Source organism: Mustelus asterias, chromosome 1, assembly GCF_964213995.1.
Source record: "Mustelus asterias chromosome 1, sMusAst1.hap1.1, whole genome shotgun sequence".
Lineage (NCBI taxonomy): Eukaryota > Metazoa > Chordata > Chondrichthyes > Carcharhiniformes > Triakidae > Mustelus > Mustelus asterias.
The window spans coordinates 51188717-51208975 of record NC_135801.1 but is presented as its reverse complement, the minus strand read 5'-3'; the positions used below and the strand labels follow the sequence as shown (position 1 = coordinate 51208975).

General features: G+C 39.9%; 1 protein-coding gene across 5 annotated transcripts in view; it reads left to right on the top strand.

The window, feature by feature from the left end:
• The window catches only part of otud4 (OTU deubiquitinase 4), a 111334-nt gene extending 96902 nt beyond the window's left edge, over nucleotides 1-14432 (top strand). For all 5 annotated transcript variants that reach the window (XM_078212098.1, XM_078212097.1, XM_078212099.1 and 2 more), the window contains 2 exons: nucleotides 4267-4307; nucleotides 11579-14432. In XM_078212098.1, the coding sequence (XP_078068224.1) occupies nucleotides 4267-4307; nucleotides 11579-13204 (1667 nt within the window). In that variant the 3' untranslated portion in view covers nucleotides 13205-14432. The remainder of the gene's footprint in view (nucleotides 1-4266; nucleotides 4308-11578) is intronic.
• Nucleotides 14433-20259: the final 5827 nt, after the last annotated feature.

Here is a 20259-nt window from a genome sequence, read left to right as displayed (position 1 = left end):
TCTAAGTTCCAGTCTATTTTTCTGAATTCAAACAGAACCCATATAAAAATTGGGTGCAAAAAAAGTTCTAGTATTTTGGAGCCAACCCCATGATCTGTATTTCTATTATATACACTTCTAAATCTTAAAGGTATTAGATTGAATAATGAAGAAAGATTGGAAAAACTTGGTTCCAGGCCTTCACCAATAATAGTTTGAGCTACCTGGGTGGAAATAGTCTGAGACTGATACCTCCTTTCTGGTCTGATGTATGAGAATTGTTAAGTTCAAGACTATTATGTCATCAGTTATACACCTTATGACTATTCCAACAGATTGTACACTGTACTTGAATTTCAGGGACTGTTATTCAATTTAGGTTATGCACAATGCAGCAAACCTGACAAGTCCGATAGAATATAAATAGGAGCAGGACTATGCCCATTGAGTTTGCTCCACTATTCAATAAGATCATAGCTGAACTACACTTTCCTGCCCTATTCGCCTATCCCTTGGTTCCCTTAGTACCCAAAATGTCTGATCTCAATTTTGAATGTACTGATTGAGCATCCAGAGTTCAGAGCCCTCTGGGGTAAAGAATTCCAAAGATTCACAATCTTATGTTTGAAGAGGTTTCTCCTTGTTATTAATTACACAATATTTTGAGAGTTTTGTTTTCAGGAGATGGGCATTAACTGGAAATTTATTTATGCCTTTATACAGGAGCAGACTGAAACTGTGGTTATTGGGTTTGCTGATGCATATCAGTACTGTGTCTCTGTAAATATAAGCTTTTAAGGATGTAAAGATTAGGCTCCAGTTCTGTCCTTGACCATCTGGCTGTACAATAGAATGTTCATCACAGTCCTAAATGGTTGACCCCTTGCCCTGGGCCAATGACCTCTAATTCTAGGCTCCCCAGTAAGGGATAACAACAACCTCTCAGCATTTATCCTCTTGAGCCCTTGGAAGAATTTTGTATGATTCAGTGTGATCACCTTTCATTCTCCTAAACTTCAGAAAACATATGTCTGTTATACTTGATTTTTCCTCACAGGACAGCTCTTTCATCCCAGTAATCAAATTCATTTATAATATTAAGGCCAAGTATATCCTCTTTTATCTGATCCTTGCAAAAGTCTACTAGTACCATTCTGTCATTCTCTAGTAGGTACCCTCCAATGGAGCTTTTATTCCTTAAAGAACGAATAATCATTGACCATTCTGTATTATTTCTTTAAATGTTTGCCATTGTTTAACTACCGTTATAATTTTCATGTAATTTCGTAACCTCTCTCAGTCAGTTTGCACTCTTATCACTGTAAATATGCGGATCCACAAGAGATGGGTGAGATCCTAAATGAATATTTCTCATCAGTATTTACTGTTGAGAAAAGCATGGATGTTAGGGAACTTGGGGAAATAAATAGTGATGTCTTGAGAGAAGGAGGTGCTGGAAGTCTTAAAGCGCATCAAGGTAGATAAATCCCCGGGACCTGATGAAGTGTATCCCAGGACATTGTGGGAGGCTAGGGAGGAAATTGTGGGTCCCCCTAGCCGAGATATTTGAATCATCGATTGTCACGGGTGAGGTACTTGAAGATTGGAGAGTGGTAAATGTTGTGCCTTTGTTTAAAAAGGGCTGCAGGGAAAAGCCAGGGAACTGCAGGCCAGTGAGCTTCACATCTGTGGTGGGTAAATTGTTGGAATTTTGAGAGACAGGATCTACAGGCATTTAGAGACGCAAGTACTGATTAGGGACAGTCAGCATAGCTTTGTGAGTGGAAAATCATGTCTCACAAATTTGATTTGAGTTTTTTGAAGGGGTAACCAAGAAGGTAGATGAGGGCAGTGCAGTTGATGTTGTCTACATGGACTTTAGCAAGGCCTTTGACAAGGTATCGCATGGTAGGTTGTTGCATAAGGCTAAATCTCACAGGATCCAGGGTGAGGTATCTAAATGGATACAAAATTGGCTTCTTGACAGAATAAGAAGTCTCACACCAGGTTAAAGTCCAACAGGTTTATTTGGTAGCAAATACCATAAGTATAATACCTGGTGTTGTGAGACTTCTTACTGTGTTCACCCCAGTCCAACGCTGGCATCTCCACTTCTTGACAGAAGTCAGAGGGTGGTTGTAGAGAATTGTTTTTTCAAACTGGAGGCCTGTAACCAGCGGTGTGCCTCAGGGATCAGTGCTGGGCCCACTGTTATTTGTCATTTATATTAATGATTTGGATGAGAATATAGGAGGCACGGTTAGTAAGTTTGCAGATGACACCAAGATTGGTGGCGTAGTGGACAGTGAAGAATGTTATCTCCAATTGCAACGGGATCTTGATCAATTGGGCCAGTGGGCTGATGAATGGCAGATGGAGTTTAATTTAGACAAATGCGAGGTGATGCATTTTGGCAGATTGAACCAGGGCAGGACTTACTCAGTTAATGGTAGGGCATTGGAGAGAGTTACAGAACAAAGAGATCTAGGGGTACATGTTCATAGCTCCTTGAAAGTGGAGTCACAGGTGGACAGAGTGGTGAAGAAGGCATTCGGCATGCTTGGTTTCATCGGTCAGAACATTGAATACAGGAGTTGGAATGTCTTGTTGAAGTTGTACAATACATTGGTAAGGCCACACTTGGAATACTGGGTGAAATTCTGGTCACCCTATTATAGAAAGGATATTATTAAACTAGAAAGAGTGCAGAAAAGATTACTAGGATGCTACTGGGACTTGATGGATTGAGTTATAAGGAGAGGCTGGATAGACTGGGACTTTTTTCTCTGGAGCGTAGGAGGCTGAGGGGTGACCTTATAGAGGTTTATAAAATAATGAGGGGCACAGATCAGCTAGGTAGTCAATATATTTTCCCAAAGGTAGGGGAGTCTAAAACTAGAGGGCATAGGTTTAAGGTGAGAGGGGAGAGATACAAAAGTGTCCAGGGGGCAATATTTTCATACACAGGGTGGTGAGTGTCTGAAACAAGCTGCCAGAGGTAGTAGTAGAGGCGGGTACAATTTTGTCTTTTAAAAAGCATTTGAGATAGTTACATGGGTACGATGGGTATAGAGGGATATGGGCCAAATGCGGGCAATTGGATTAGCTTAGGGATTTTTTTTAAAAAAGGGCGGCATGGACAAGTTGGGCCGAAGGGCCTGTTTCCATGCTGTAAACCTCTATGACTCCAAATGGCTTTGTTTGAAGTTAGGACCCTAGTTTAAGACCTAATGATAGCACACTCAATCTGAATATGAAATTCATTGGTTCTAATGAAAAGTCATTGACCTGAAACAACTTGTTTGATTTGATTTATTACTGTCACATGTATTAACATACAGTGAAAAGTATTGTTTCTTGCGCGCTACACAGACAAAACATACCGTTCATAGAGAAGGAAACGAGAGAGTGCAGAATGTAGTGTTACAGTCATAGTTAGGGTGTAGAGAAAGATCAACTTAATGCAAGGTAAGTCTATTCAAAAGTCTGACAGCAGCAGGGAAGAAGCTGTTCTTGAGTCGGTTGGTACGTGACCTCAGGCTTTTGTATTCTTTTCCCCGAAGGAAGAAGGTGGAAGAGAGAATGTCCTGGCTGCTTTGCCAAGGCAGCGGGAAGTGTAGACAGAGTCAATGGATGGGAGGCTGGTTTGTGTGATGGATTGGGTTACATTCACGATCTTTTGTAGTTTCTTGCGGTCTTGGGCAGAGCAGGAGCCATACCAAGCTGTGATACAACCAGAAAGAATGCTTTCTATGGTGCATCTGTAAAAGTTGGTGAGAGTCGTAGCTGTCATGCCAAATTTTCTTAGTCTTCTGAGAAAGTAGAGGCATTAGTGGGTTTTCTTAACTATAGTGTCAGCATGGGGGGAACCAGGACAGGTTGTTGGTGATCTGGACACCCAAAAACGTGAAGCTCTCGACCCTTTCTACTTGGCCCCCATTGATGTAGACAGGGGCATGTTTTTTTATCCATTGATGCTCCCTGACCTGCTGAATATTTTCAGTTGCTTTAGTTTCTATTTTTTATTATATGAAATTCATCATGTTGCCGTATTAACCCTAAACAACACTAGATTTAAAATAAACCTGTCCCCTGGTTGCTTCCTCAACTTATTGTTCTAGAATACTTGAATGCATGAACTTGTCCTCAAAAGCTACTTTTACCAATTTGGTTTGCTCAGTCTATACAAAGACTGAAGTCCTGTAGGATTGTTACAGTATTGCAATTGTGACAACTGTAGGAAGAATAATGATTTCTGACATTTTCTTGTCTCATTTCTTCAAATAGATAAAAGCATTCTACGCTTTTTCTACAATCTTGGTGTTAAGGTAGGCCAGTTTTCCTGGAGTAGCTGTTTATGCCAGTATTAAAAGATCATTAACAACAGCAAACTTATCTGCTCTATCGATTTACATTGCACGTGGTTTTCTCCAAACTATATTCTCATTTAAACAGCTTGTAGCACACACACTTTTTGCATGAAATGAATTGCTATTGTTACTGTTTTTAATGGTATTAAAATGTTTGTGAAGGATCAACTTTATCCTAATTCTATAAATGTGAGGATGCTTCTTCATGTTTTTTTTCTTAACCACACTCCTTCCAATGTTCCTTGCCCCCCTCCGAAGGATGGTGACTCTCATTAGGATGCACTTTCACCAGTGCTGGTAGTTCGGCACTTTCTCCCTGTAAGTGGCACACTTGTGACGAATAAATAAACTTCAAACTTATCCCCTGTGTGTGCCTGGACATCTAGGGGGGGGAATTTTCCTGTCCCGCCTGCTACGGGAATCGTAGTGGGCAGGGAGCAGATCACGCAAAGGTCTGTTGACCTCGGATGGGATTTTCTGGTTTTGGGGCGAACATGGCCTGAAAATCCCACCCTAGTGTCAGCAGACTTTTCAAACATGATGAATGTCATCTAAATCTGCCGTTATGTGCATTTTCCAAATAATGGTTAACTGTATAAGCATAAGAAACAAAAACCCGGACTGATTTTTTTCCCTGTATCCATCAGGAACTAAGGAAATAATCAGGCTAATTTTAATGTTTCACCACCCCGCCCTCATTTAGTCCCATCTGTGTTCAACTAATGCCATATGCTGTGTGTTCAGTTATTAAATCATGAGCGAGATAATTTGGAGGCAAATGTTTACATTTTTAAAACACTCAAAATGGTTAGAAATTATTCATAAATATGTGCAAAAAAACACTATACAGAAATTCTTAGAATTAAAGGAACAATTTGCTTTTTCCACGTTTATAAAAGTGTCATTCCATTTGGTGGTTCTTTTTTAAAGAAGATATCCAGTGCCCCTAAATGAGCTATTTGCAGAGAACACAGAACGATCGTTGGTGGGAATTTGGTGCCGCTGGGAAAGGAAGTGCCAAAGTGTCTTCAACTCAATAACTGAACTGAAAAGATCTGAGATGGAGACATCTATTGTTGATGTCAAGACATCTCCCTGTACACAACCTCCCACATGCTGCAATCCTGACGCAGAACCTGTGCTATCATATCTAAAGTTACATTATTTATATATTTTTTCCAGCTATTGTTGAAGTTGAGTTTGTGGGTATTTAAGAACAAAGAGAACAAAGAACAAGCCTGCACTGACCATGCTACCTGACTTAACTAAAGTCCCCTACCCTTCTGGGGACCATATCCCTCTATTCCCATCTTATTCATGTATTTGTCAAGACACCCCTTAAAAGTCACTATCGTATCTGCTTCCACTACCTCCCCCGGCAACGAGTTCCAGGCACCCACCACCCTCTGTGTAAAAAATCTGCCTCGTACATCTCCTTCAAACCTTGTCCCTCGCACCTTAAACCTGTGTCCCCCCCCTAGTAGGTGAATGCAGATTAGTGTGTAGAAAAAAACTTACTACAGACTTAACACTTGATATAAATCTCAAACCTCTCCAGTTCAGTTATTGAGTTGGAGAAACGTTGACACTTAAGGAAAGGGAGCAGTATCTGGACAGTTTGTTTCAGATTTTAGTCACATCTCAGAGAGGCACAGGCTCAGAAGAGTGTTGTTATAGGCTATATAGTGCACTTTGATAGTGTATAGAGTAAGAAGAACCCGAGGTGAGATAATGAGGAACAACTTGATTCTATCCAATAGATGCAATGTATCTGGTGTACCTGAAAGTAAGTATTGAAAGGACAACCAGAATGTGGATCATGGAGCAAGAGGCTATCCAAAGGGGGGAATGGGAGGAAGGGAAGCATAATATCATAGTTTAGGGCAGCCTTTGTAAACAGAATGATGAGTCACACACAATTTGCCTATCCAGTGCCAGGTTGAGTGATACCTCAAACTGATAAAGGATTTGGGAGGATTCCGTTGGGACCAGCTACAGAGAAAAGAGTAGGCATGAGGTCCTGTTTGGATAGTACTAGGGCCTTGGAGCTAAATTATAGAAATGGACCTCTAGGGTCTAATCTCCGGCACAGGGATAAACGGATCAGAGGTGTGAACACGTGACCGAATGAGTGGTGTAAGAGGGATTCCATTTCATGGAAGGAAATGTACTTTTGGGATGGGCCCCGCCTGGTCCTGGTGGGAAGGATAAATAAGGTGATCACAAGGACTTTTAAACTTCTTAGTGGGAGGGAGGACTGGAGTGAAAAAGGTAGCATAGATAATTCAAAAACACAAAACTGAAGACGATTAGTAATAGAAATTACATTTAGGGATTGCAGGTAAAGGAAAAACTAAATAAAAATGTTAAGTAATTAAACCAACGTTAGAGTAGAAGGACAGGTTAAACATGTGTGGTCCAAATAAGCAAAATATCCAAGTATACAAAAACACTGAGTAGAAGGAACTAACTGAAGGTGCAAAGTCAATTTAGAAGGTCTGACATTGTAGCCATTATGAGACACTGCTGCAAGATAGTCAACTGGGGAATAAATATATCAGGTTATAAGACTGGAAGGATAGTGAAATGGTAGAGGGGAGTAGTCTTAGTGGTTAAGAATGAAATAAGTTAAATGATAAATGATGCAATGTGAGCTAAGCAAAGAGTAGCCTTTATGGGTCAAATTAAGAAATAGATAAGGATTTAAGAACGTAGCAGAAATTGTGTATAGGCCACTTAAGTGGCTGAGATTAGGCAAGCATGTATCAAAGGCGAAGTGGTTTTAAGGTGTGATTTGAATAGGCAGAATAACAAGTCAGAAAGGGAGTGAATTTCTTGTGTGTCCAGGATAGCTTTCTGTAACAGCTTTGACAAAGGGTCATCTGGACTCGAAATGTCAGCTCTTTTCTCTCCTTACAGATGCTGCCAGACCTGCTGAGATTTTCCAGCATTTTCTGTTTTGGTTTCAGATTCCAGCATCCGCTGTAATTTGCTTTCATTTCTGTAACAATACGCCCAAGCACTAACAAAGAAGCAGCTCCCATGATTTAGTGACGAGTAATGAGCCAGATTTAGTTATTGGCTTAATGTTGCATGAATTTATCTGAGAGTGATAATGATATGATTGAGTTCAATGTAGTGTTTGAAAGGGATGAGCATGGAACAGCTGTTAGCTTCTAGTTAATGATGAGGCTGACTACAATGGAATGCAACAGCGATTGTTCACAGTAAACTAGATGAAACAGTTGGTGGATAGAACGAGATGATTAATAAAAGTGTTCAAAAAGGAATTTTTGATACAGAACCAGTTTACACCTCCAAAGGATGTGAATTCTACTTGCTAAAAACAGACTTCAATGGATAACCAACAAGGCAAGAGACAAAATAAAAATTGCAAAAGTAGCACTGATCCTGGCAATGGGAAAGATGCAATCATACAAATTAGGATTAGAAGTGGCCCCCTCTCCCAAGCCTACTCTGCCATTCATTAAGATCATGGCTGATATGATTGTAATCTCAACCCCATATTCCTGTCTATGCCTGGTAACCTTTCAGCTCCTTGTTAGTTAAGAACCTATCTAGCTGTGCTATTAAAATATTTAACGATACTGCTTCCACTGCCTTTTGAGGAAGAGTTCTAGAGACCAATGATCTCCGTCTTAAATAAGTGACCCCTTATTTTTAAACTTGGTTCTAGATTCTTTGAAAAGAGGAAACATCTGCTCCACAGCTACCCTGTCAATATGCTCAGGGTCTTTAAGGTTTCAATCAAATCGCCTCTTATTTTTTTAAACTCTATTCGATACATACTTAACCTCTCCAACCTTTCCTCATAAGCCAACTCGCCCATTTCTGGTATTAGTATAGTAAACCTTCTCTGAACATTTAACACATTAACACCTTTTCGTAAATAAGACCAGAATTGTACACACTACTCCTGCTGCTGAGGCCTCACCAATACCCTGTACAACTGAGGCATAATCTCTACTTTTGTAATCAATTTCCCTCATAATGAACAATAACACTGATTTAGCTTTCCTAATTAATTGCTGTATCTATTTACCAGCCTTTTGTGATTCATGCACGAGGACAGCCACAGTCCTCTGCATATCAGAGCTCCGCAACCTCTCACCATTCAGCTAGAAGTCTCACAACACCAGGCTAAAGTCCAATAAGTTTATTTGGAATCACGAGCTTTCGGAACCAGAACCCATTTCTCCATGCATTAATTTCTCTAACCTTATTTGTTTTATGCCAATTTGCACGTGGTTCAGGTAATAATCCAGAGATTCTGTTTCTTAATTTGGTGCCTCATAGTGACTATGCAGAACTTCCTTCCGCTTCCTTTCTATGACGTTGGTACCTACATGGGCCATGACCACTGGATCCTCTGCCCTCACTGCAAGTCCCTCTTCAGCCCTGAACAGATGTCCTGAACCCTGGCACTGGGCAGGCAACACGGCCATCTGGACTCTTGATCCTTGCTAGAGAATAATGTCAACCCGCCTCACTTATCCCTACCAGCACTACATTCTATGCACTCTCCCCACTTGAATGGCTTCCTAAACCACAGTGCCATGGTTAGTCAGCTCATCCACCTGTGGCCCACACTCTCATCCAAGCATGCTGAGAGAACCTCAAACCTGTTGGACAATTGCAGAGGCTGATACTCCTGCCCTCTGGATCCCCTTACCTGCTTCAGCTGAAGTTACACTCTCCTGTCCCTGACCACTTTCCAAACCAGAAAACCCTATCCTAAGGGATGTTACCACCTCTTGAAACACAGCTTCCACTTAACTCTCATCCTCCCTGATGTGTCGTTGCGTCTGAAGCTCAATTATTTTGAGCCAAAGTTCCCTGAGCCACACATACTTATTGCAGACGTATTTTCCCTGGATCACAATGTTATCCAGGAGCTCTTACATGCTGCAGCCTTGACACATCACCCGTCTTGCCATCCTTAATATGTTTCAAATAATGACTTATGGTGCTTTTATGTATTTAACTTACCACCAAGTTGTGACAAAACAGAGCTACAAAAAAGGCATAAAAAGACATTTGCAATACCATAATCAATACTTTTTTTACAATTACATTATAAATATGAGGGAGGCAGAATTAATATGGACCCCATGAAAACTGAGGGTGTCAATGAAAATATGGAAATAGCAGATGTGTTGAATAATTAGCTTAAGTGTTTACTGTAGAGGAAGAGGTCAGACGTCCCAGACAAACCATTATTAAATCAAAGGCAGGTATTTAACAAAATTAATGTAAGCAAATTAACAGCAATGGAGAAATTAATGGAAGTAAAAAATAGCAAATCCCAAGAACCAGATGGTTTCCATTGCAGGGTTGTGAAAAACGTTGGCGAGAACATTGCAGATTCCTTAACTATAATATTCCAATCTTGGTTCAGGAACAGTACTTCTAGGTGGAAAAATTGTGCACTCTGAGGAGGTAACTAAAATAGTGGACAGAGGAATGTATATTTCTATGGACTTCCAGAAGGCATTTGATAAAGTCCCTCGTAAGAGACTATTAACTAAAGTTGAAGCACGTGGAATTATTGACCTCGTTAGGAAATTGGCTGAGCAGAAGAATACAGGAAGTAAGGATAATGGGTAGTTACTCTAATTTGCAGGATGTGGCTAGTGGTATCCGCAAGGATTTGTTTTGGTGTCTCAACTGTTCAGTGTATTCATTAAGAGCTTAAATAGTGGGATAAAAAGCTACATTCCCACATTTATCAATGACACAAATATAGATGGCATTGGTAAGCAGTGTAAGGGAAGCATAAAATTACAAAGAGGTTAATGTCTCAAGTGATTGAAATCCATTTGCACAGTTCCGCCCAATGAAGGCAATTCTGAGCCCATCCAAATTGCATCTAAAAAGGAAAGAACAGGATACTTTCTGAATGGTGAAAAGCTGGATACAGTGGAGAAACAAAGAGACTTTGGGATCCAGTACATAGATCGTTTAAAATATTAAAGACCATTACAGAAAATAATGAAAAAGGTTTATGGAATGACTTATGGAATGGTAGCATTTATTATCTTGAGAACCAGAATATTAAAGGGTGGAAATCAAGCTTCAAGTGTACAAAGCCCTTGGTAGGTGTGAAGTACTGTGAGCAGTATTGGGGACCACATGTTAGGAAAAATAGGGGTGGAATTCTCTGGTCAAGTGCACCCCAAAACTGGAAAATCCTGCTCGAGCTCCTTTTAACGTACCTTTAAATTTTCTGCCTTGCCCACTACAATTCCTGCGATGGACAAGACAGGAGAATTTCAGCCTAGATATTGGGTGGCATGCAGGCTCGGTCTACCACAGTGACACCTAAACTCCAAGGGTTATGTTTGAAGGAGAGAATGCATAACCCAGTGTTACATTCCCTAGAATTTAGAAAGTGACTTGAAAAATGTTTTTACAACATTAAGGGGAACAGTTAGGGTCAGTTCCACTAGTTGGAGAGTCCACGACTAGGGGGAAGATGGTCAAAAACTTTTCAGAACTGAAATTAGGAAACACTCCTGCACACAAAGGATAGTATATGTTCAGAACTCATACACAAATGGCAATTGACGCCAAATCAGTTAAGTTTAAAACTGAGTGATAGATTTTGTTCAAGGTTTGCAGATCAGTTATGATCTCAGTGAATGGCAGAACAGGCTTGAAGGTTTATCCCTGTTCGTATGTTCCTTGTTCTAACAACTTCAGATCAGATTACCAGTGTAATTGCATCACTGTTTCATAAGTTGTCCCCAACCATATAACCATAAGGGATCCACACAGTTTTCTAAAAATGCATACCTCTTTTGTAGTGGCATTATTCCTATTTCTGTCTGTGCCCACTCCACCCTTATTTCTAGTTCACACCATACCCGCGCACCGATTTTACCCATCTGTAGGTTTTGCTTCAGCTTTGCTGCTGATACTTCACTGTTCAGGGAAATTTTTGTAATTTCCTCATCTGCCAAAAGCTATTGAGCGATTTGGAAGTTTTGCCCACTGGCAGCGTGTAATCTTTGAATGAAGCAAGAGCAGCATTATGCAGCAGGGGGAGCTGGGACTTGTTAGTGTGCAGGCCTAAAGTGGCAGTGACTCACTTGATGAAAGCTTGCATGTTAGTAGTTTGGGAACTGCTGTACTAGCAGCCAGTGATTCGTTATATCATAAATGCGTGATTTTTTTCATATCAAACTTATGTTTCTTTTTCTTTTCAGGCTTACAGTTTTCCATTGTGGGCGCCATATTCGTATCTGTATCCATTGAACCAGGCTTATTTGAAAAGTTGTGGTATCTATCCAAGGGGCCCTGCTCCAGTATTTCACCCAAATCCTTGGTTCCATGCAACTGCTGGACTAATGCATAATGAAAATGTTACAATTCCACCGCACATATCCAGCCCTCCAGAGACCAAGGCTCCTGGTCCGTCAGTGCAAAGAGATGTCAGTGACGACGGCGACCATTCACCAATACCACAGGCAACTACACCACTCCTGTCTCACAAAAATGAATCTGTCCTAGATGCACCAAAGCCTGAACAGCCACCTCAAAACTTTAATCCCCTTTACACACGGTATTTTCCTAACTTTATTTCAGATGGAACCCAACATTCTGATTGGAGAGCACCTATACCACAGGCATTATTTAGTCAGAATACACAAATGCACGCTTTCAGTTTTCATCCTATGTACATGGCTCTACCAAATCATGTATTTCCATTGCAGGTAAATAGTGGGAGCCCTGCTTGTCAAAATGACCAGAACATTGGTGTACCAGATCTATGTGAACATGTGTCAGGCAACACTCAGAGCCATGAAATAGGAGAGATGGGCAGTCAGCCAGAAGTATTCATCAGTGCTAGAGAGGGCAGATTGTCTAAGGCTCAGCCTGTCATTTTCAAAGATTCTCAATTATTGGTAAAACCTGGTGGCGGAATTGGAAACTCATGCCCCTTGGGTGAGGAGCAATCAACTAATTCTCATGCAAAGCAGCATTCAGCCATTAGAAGGGATAAAGAACTGTTGCTGATAGAAAATCAAAATTCAGCACTTGTCACTGGTGTGGATACAGACTATAGCGAGTCCCTAAAGGTTGCAGGAGCTGATGCAAATTATTCAGAATTTGCTAATCAGCCCTTTGAGGCAAAATCCAGAAGTGATTTAACTTCACAGTGCATTGATGAATCAAAAGTTGATACCATGGCACCTACTGTAGAAGTAACCTTTATGGATCAGACCGCTGAGAATAATTACAAAATGTCTGCCATACTAAGCAACAGCAAATCTGTGCAGTTTTATGGTCAGACTTTGGGAAAGGAAAGACATTACATAAAGGAAGATAGTTCTTCAGAAAGGACTGTGTATCGACGTTCCCCTTATGTCCGTAAGAAGGGAGAAAGGGAAATTAACAGGAAAAAATGGCAAGGGAAACCTCTGCCATCAAAAAGCCCATGTTTCCTATCTGACAGTCATGCTAACAGTCGGGACACAGCAGCTGATACAAAGAGAGAGAGCAAATCACCAACTAAAAACAATACTCAGGGCGTAAATAGCATTGCACAGGATTCTGAAATACCTGTAGGTCTTGGTTGTGACAGGCATGAAAGCAAAAATGAAAATATACAGGAAAAAGTGAAAAACCAAAGGTTTGATATGAGTCAAAATAGACTGGATGAAAAAACTGGCCCTGGCAGCAGGAGAGAAGATCATGATGCAAAAGAATTTCAGAGTCGGGTAGTTGTGGAAAATGCCAGCGGAGTGCCGTGTGAAGCAAAGCGCAATAGTTTTAAAAAACAGAGATATAGAGAGGGGGGGAAACCTAATCCTGCTGCACGAAAATGGTAACTGAGCAAATTGTAGAAATCTTTGACACTGGACAAACTAGAAATGAAACCAGTACATTTAAACAGATTTAAAAGCTATTTTTTAACACAAATTTAAACATTTGACTTTTTTGCAACAATCATAGAATCTTACAGCAGAGGAGGAGTGTTCAGGGCATTTCTAATATCCTGTGGACTCACTCAATCAGCACTGTGTATAATGGATTTTACTCAAACACCTCTGCATATATCGGGCAAAAGGACTGCGCACATGAACCAATAGAAAATAACCAATCGCAACTTTATTCCAAACAGTAAACGACTTGTGTTTGACAACTCTCTCCAGCTAATTTTACAACTCTCTCCATTTAGAAATCCGTATACTACCCCGGATCCTTGTGATTCCGTCAGTATTTTGAACTCTCAAGTCTGTCTCTGTCTGTCTCTCTCTCTCAGGTCTGGAGACGAGCTGGTCTTGTCACTGACATGTCGTGACGCGCTTCTGGGGGAAGCTGAAGAGGTTGTTTCTTTTGAATGCTGCTAGCATAGGTTTCTTATATCTGTCTGGCTACCTTCCGGAATTTTCTGAGGATTTGGCCTATCAGTGCTTAGGTCTGATTAGTTTCACATCATTGTTGGGTTTCAATGGGTGTTAATGAGTTTCAATAGTGGACCCTTTGTGTTTGTGTGCTAATACCTAGATGTCTAGTTTCAGCTACTAATATACATCGAATCTTTTGTTTCACTGATGCATGTCTGTATATGTATATATTGGTGATTTGATTCTCAGGAACTGTATAACTGATCTTTTACACATGCTAATGTATCCTGGTGCATCTTTGGTTTTCAATTGTGTAAGCTTGAATCTTGCAAAGGGCCTGTCTCCAGGCAGACTGTTTGGATTGAGGTAATCCCAGCATACCTTGCTCTTGGGGCAATTTCTACATCAATTTTTATGTCATCTTGCTGTGCTTGTATTTCTGGCCTGATGTTTCTCTGCAGTTGGTTTCCTTTCAATGATTCCAATTGCTTGATTTTACTCGAGCAGTCCCAGGCTGCTACAGGAGGCCATTTGACTAGTTGTTTCTCTGCTTTCTGAAAGAGCAATCCTTTTAGTCCCATACTCATGCCTTTTCCTCATAACTCTGCAAATCATTCCTTTCCAGGTATGTCTCGTTACCTTTTTGAAAGATCCTGTGGAATCTGCTTCCACCAGCCTTTCAGATACAATGTTCTAGATCTTAACTCATTGTGACAAAAAAAATCCTCTCGTTTTTTGCCAATTATTTTAAATCTGTGACCTCTGATTACTGACCCACTTGCCAACCTACACTATCAAATCCTCTCATGATTTTGAATACCTCTATTAGATGGACGGCACAATGGTTAGCACTGCTGCCTGACAGCGCCAGGGACCTGCGTTAGATTCCCGGCTTGGGTCACTGTCCGTATGGAGTCTGCATGTTCTCCCTGTGTCTGTGTGGGTTTCCTCCGGGTGCTCCAGTTTCCTCCCACAGTCCAAAAGGTATGCTGATTAGGTGCATTGGCCATGCTAAATTCTCTGTCAGTGTACCCGAAAAGGCGCCAGAGTGTAGCGACTAGGGGATTTTCACAGCAGTTTAATTGCCATGTTAATGTAAGCCTACTTGTGACACTAATAAATACATTTTAAACTTTCCCATTATTGGAAAGAAGAGACGAGTGGGGTCCACTGAGCATCTGTGTTGATACCTTCAACTATTGACTATATTTATCAATAATTTAGATTATACAAGAGAGGACTACGTGTCCGAGTTTACCGATGGCAAAGACATTGGTGGTTTAGTAGTTAATGACAAAAGCATAAAATTACAAAGGGACAAAATGCAATAAGACGAAATGTGGTCTATCAATTAAGTTAAAGTTTATTTATTAGTCACAAGTAAGGCTTACATTAACACTGCAATGAAGTTACTGTGAAATTCCCCTATTATAACCCAGATAAGTGCGAAGTCATCTATTTTGTTCCGTTAAAGAGTAAATATGAATAATATTTGAAGGGTGAAAAGGTAGGAATAGGTACAAAGAAAGTTTTAGGGGTCCACATACACAGAAAACTAAAATATCGTAAAATATCAAAAATTATCAGATTGTTGTTAGAGGGTGAGAATACAAAGGGGAAGAAGTTTTACTACAGCTACAAAGTCTTAATTGGATTACATTAAAACTATAGTGTGCAGTTCTGGGCAATGCACTTTAGAAAGGGTATATTGGCCTTGGAGAAGTGTAGCACAGATTGGGCTCCAAGGGTTAGATGTATCAGGAGAGATTACATAAACCTGTTATGTGGTCTATAGTGCTTTGAAAGTCATCGGGAGGATGGACTGCTGATCTGAAGGAATGATTGGTGGTTTTGTGATGGGGTGGAGAAGTGGTAGACTGCAGTTCAGAGGCTGGGGTGGGGAGGTGGCAGGGACAGAGGCCTCATGGTGGGGGAAATCAGAGCCTGGTGATCAGGCATGGAATTGTGAACCTCATGGTGGGACCTCTGGCTGGAGGAGTTGAGGGAAGATCCATGGAATTCAGGAGGTAAGCATTTACCTTCTGAATCCAGCGAGTCCATTAAGGTTGAGAATGTGACTGAGAGCCTCATTAATTTATTTAAAACTCCAGTCCATCCCTTGGGAGCAGGTTAGCTGCCTGCCTAATTTTTGGCCTCAGGTTGGTGGTGGGTTTGGATTGGATGATGGTTTTTTTAATGGTTTGGACCCCTTCATCTACCCTAGGTACACTATTTTTAGTTTAAAATTCAGCTTGATTTTCCTTTTAATAAATCCATGCTGGTTGCCCCATGCTTCTCCAAATGAAAATGTTTGTCCTTGACAATTTCCAGTAGTTTTCTCAGCGCTAATGTTTGATTGGCCAGTAATTCCCAAGTTTATTCCTGTCCCCTTTTGGAGCAGGTAACATACATAATCCTCCAGTTCAGTGGCACAGATTGCATCCTATCTGGACAAGGTGACTTTTTAGCTTTTGAGTGCCGCCAACCCATTTATCATGTACCTCCTATCTATTTAGCTCCCCCCCCCCCATATTGCAACATTAAGTTCATGCTCTTTTCAGTACAGATGCAAAATATTCATTCAGTACCTCAGTCATGTCCTCTGTGCCACAAGATTTCCTTTTGCGCTCCTGATTGGCAATACTATTCCTTTAAACATGCTTTTACTTTATTTATGTTGATAAAATACTTTTGGGTTCCTATTTATGTCACCCGCTAATCTTTATCATATTCTCTTGTCCCTCTTTATATTCTTTATCAATTTCCCCCTGTAGTTTGCTTGGTTTTAAACTGTATTCTGTACCTGACATTTGTCATAAACCTCTTCTCAGTTGTTCTTTGTCATCCAGAAGCCCCATCTTTTCCTCCTTGCTGGCTGTGCCGAGCTACCTCTGCCTTTTGAGCCTGCCATTACTTATTTCATGTTTTCATGGCTGATCTTTGTTTCCAGCCCATCAAATGTTTTATTATCCCCATAGTACTATTAAATGGAATTTCCTAAATAATATCTACAGGAAAGGGACTAGGTACTTCTTTGTTATCTGGAAAGATAAATAGATGAGGAAGAAATTCAGTGGGCTGATTTGAGAGTACACGTACCTGCATTGCATTTTTAAAGTAGATCAATATACCCAATGGGTCATTTATCGTGAAACCTGCAGCTGCCACAATGGACTTCTTTCTCTTTCATCCCAATAATGATTCCAACAATTTTTGCAGCCTTGTTTTGCAAATCTGGATAGGCATTTGATGAGAGAAGAAACGACTGCAAGTTACCAAGACTAAAAATATGAGCATTATCGTTTTGGTTAATCTAGAAATCTTTTCTTACATATTAGAGGGCAATGTTATTTCTTTAAGTGGACACTGTGTATAAAACCTGAAAGAACATGATACAGTTCTGAATTAGTGTAGGGCTTTATTCAAAAGTGGGGTGGGGGGCGGTGAGAAGTGGGGATTAGGCCTTGGCAGTTCCATATTTAAATTAACAATTTAATTTAGTGTAGGTATCAATTAGTTGGATGGCTTGTTCATGTAGGCATAATGATCTGAATGTCCTCATTCTGTGCAGTATGGTTCTGATTCCGAGTGTATCTGAATTTGTTGATTGTAGATGCCATACCTGTCCCAGGTAATTGCAATTGTGGTTGCATAGGAGCTTACCTGGTGCTCTGCACAGAATTGATTCCCCTATCTATCCCTTTATTCTCTCTTCCCTACCCCACCCCACTCCACTGAAGAAAATCTATATTTCTGGGGTTCCTGAAATTCTTAATTCAAGTTCAAATCCTTCCTTATGAGTGATGACTTTAAGGCGAAGTGCAACACTATTCATGTTCGGATATTAGCATTTCTAATAAACCATAAAGCCTTGTGGTAGCAACTGTAGAAATAGTTCTATAAAACTTTTCAAACGTTTCACTTTTTGCTTGGGTATCTGCCATTTTCCTTGAGGACATTTGTGCCTTTGCAATGGGCTGCATAGACCTACCTCGGCTAACTTGGTGCTGGTTAGCTTATGCTCATTCTCAAGTTTAGTATTTACATTGAACGTTGCGTCTTTCTCCACTGATTAATGCTCATGAGGTCTGTTGATCTGCAAGCGGTTTACACAATATTTTCACTGCCCTGATTGAATACCCATGATAAATGCTTGTGTGCTTCAGTACTCCAATCAAACTTGTATACCTCCCAGAGACTTACTGGCAGTTGCTTTAGTACTTTGGTTATATTCCTCTATGCACGAAGCTTAATTGAATGAGTAAAGAATATTAGAATAACTTTTTTTTAATATCTAATTTGAAAGAAGTTCAACCTCCATGTATAAATTTTCTTCTCCTAGTCTTTGTTGTTCTTTCTGGTGTGTTGTCACTAGGAATTGTTTTTGATTTAATTGCAGTTGTTTTACAAATAAGATTGATGCTGCTGCTTTGCTCCTAAGTGTTAGGAACAGATTGTGTGTAGAGTACAGTGGGGAGAAACCAACTGATCAAAGCAGCACTGTGATGATTTAAAAGGGTAGATCCAACATTGAACTTGGAAGACAATATCTATGTTAGTTAAATAGATAAGTTTGTGCATGGCACATTGAGCACCCACTGTGTTCCTGTGAAGTTCTCTTGTTGTTGGCTCTCAAGCTTTACAAACTGCAAAAACATTTTTGTGAGACATTTTAAGTAGGCAGTAAATATTTCAACACTATCCAGACTTGTCTTAGATGAGCCATTTGCCACAGGTTTTGCTGTCTCTGTGCTGTTCTTGTAGCCACAGTGTAGATACAGTTGGATCAGTGAAACCTTTGGCCATTCCTGTGATGGTGGAATTTAACTTAAAATATCTTTGGCTAATAGTGAATATTTTCAAATTCAAACCAGATTGTAAAGCAAACTTCTGCTAATGAACAGTTTCAAACTACAGAGCCTTGAATTTTATGATAATCTGCTGCTCTATTGGTTGCAATACCCTGCATCAGTGGACTAAGCTGTCTGCACGTCTATTTTTGTCTGGAGATGGGCCTCATTTGTAGACTCCCACCTAACTTGTATACTTCCGTAGGACACTATGGATTTCCAAATTATAACCAAAGAAGTTTATCACACAAAGAAACTATTAGGACTACTGCATCTGTATCTTTGCTACAGGAAACCATAACTATTTAACTACCCCATGCTCTTCCAAGCTCTGCATAATCTTCCAATAGAAATTGTAACATCTTTATGGCTCGTAAGTTCCCCACTATTTATCCAAGTGACTGTGCCTTGATTCAGCCCATTCTAAATATTTCAGCTTTAAATTTATAGGTACTGTTTCCGCTGTTGCATTTTTCAGTGTCGTGCAGAAATTAAAAAAAATATTAGTTAACAATAACCTGTATTTAAATAGCACCTTTATTATACTAAAACACGCCAAGGCACTTCATGGAGTCGAACTTGACAGCCATGCATGATATTAGGACAGATGACCAAAAACTTAGTCAAAGTGGTAGGTTTTAGATCTTCTTGAAGGAGACATGGAAGTTTAGGGAGGGAATTCCAAAACTTAGGGTCTTGGCAGTTGAACTCTCAGCCCCTAGTAGTGGTGTTATGATAATCGGGGATGCTCGAGACCAGAATTGGAGGACTGCATATAACTCAAGGTTATAAACTGGAGATTACTGAAATAAGGAGGGGCAAAGACAGAGGGATTGGAAAATGAAGATGAGAATTTGAATGCTGAGGTGTTGCTTAACTAGAAGCCAATATAGGTGGGCACATCACAAATGCGGATATTGGTTTATCCAGTTTACAATAAATGTTGTAACCTTTTTACTGAAAGGTGACTGAAAAATTGAATTGTTAATTTGTTACTTATCTTTACAGGGATTATATATTGCACTGACACTTGTTAACATGATCAGGAAAACATTATTCACAATGTAATGGTATTTGAGACTTTGGGTGTATTTTAATTATGATTATGCAATAAGATTTATTACTGGAACATTAGTGCCCAAATTCGATGTCTTAAATAATTTCACACACAATAGCACATTTTAAGTGGGGTGTGTGTGTGTGTCTAAATTCATTATTCATTTCTGTTTTGTTAGTTACCAACAAAAACACTTAAGTATATTATTGAGATATGCTTTGTAATAGTAGCAAAGTTACTTGAGATTCATTGGTTCTTATTTTATATTGGACTGTTTGTTTACTTTTGAGGATGTGGTGTTAATTGCATTGTGCCTAACCTAGTAGAGTACATTTTACTGTGTAATGCATAAAGGGATGCAATATAATCTGAACTAGACTGGTTTATTTTGTTGTAATGTAAACTTGAACTGTATTTTGTACCTTTTTCTATTTTTCATTGTGCGGTTCTTATTAGTTGTAGAAATATGCTTCATTATTTTGTACTTTTATCTTTGAAGTGCTTGTGAACAAAACGTTAAAAACTGGTGCCTTGAATATTAAATAAAGAAAAACTGGTGTCTTGGATTTGTTGTAGTATTTGTTGATCTTTGATAAGGTGGCAAACTGGGGCGAGAGGGGAAAAAAGTG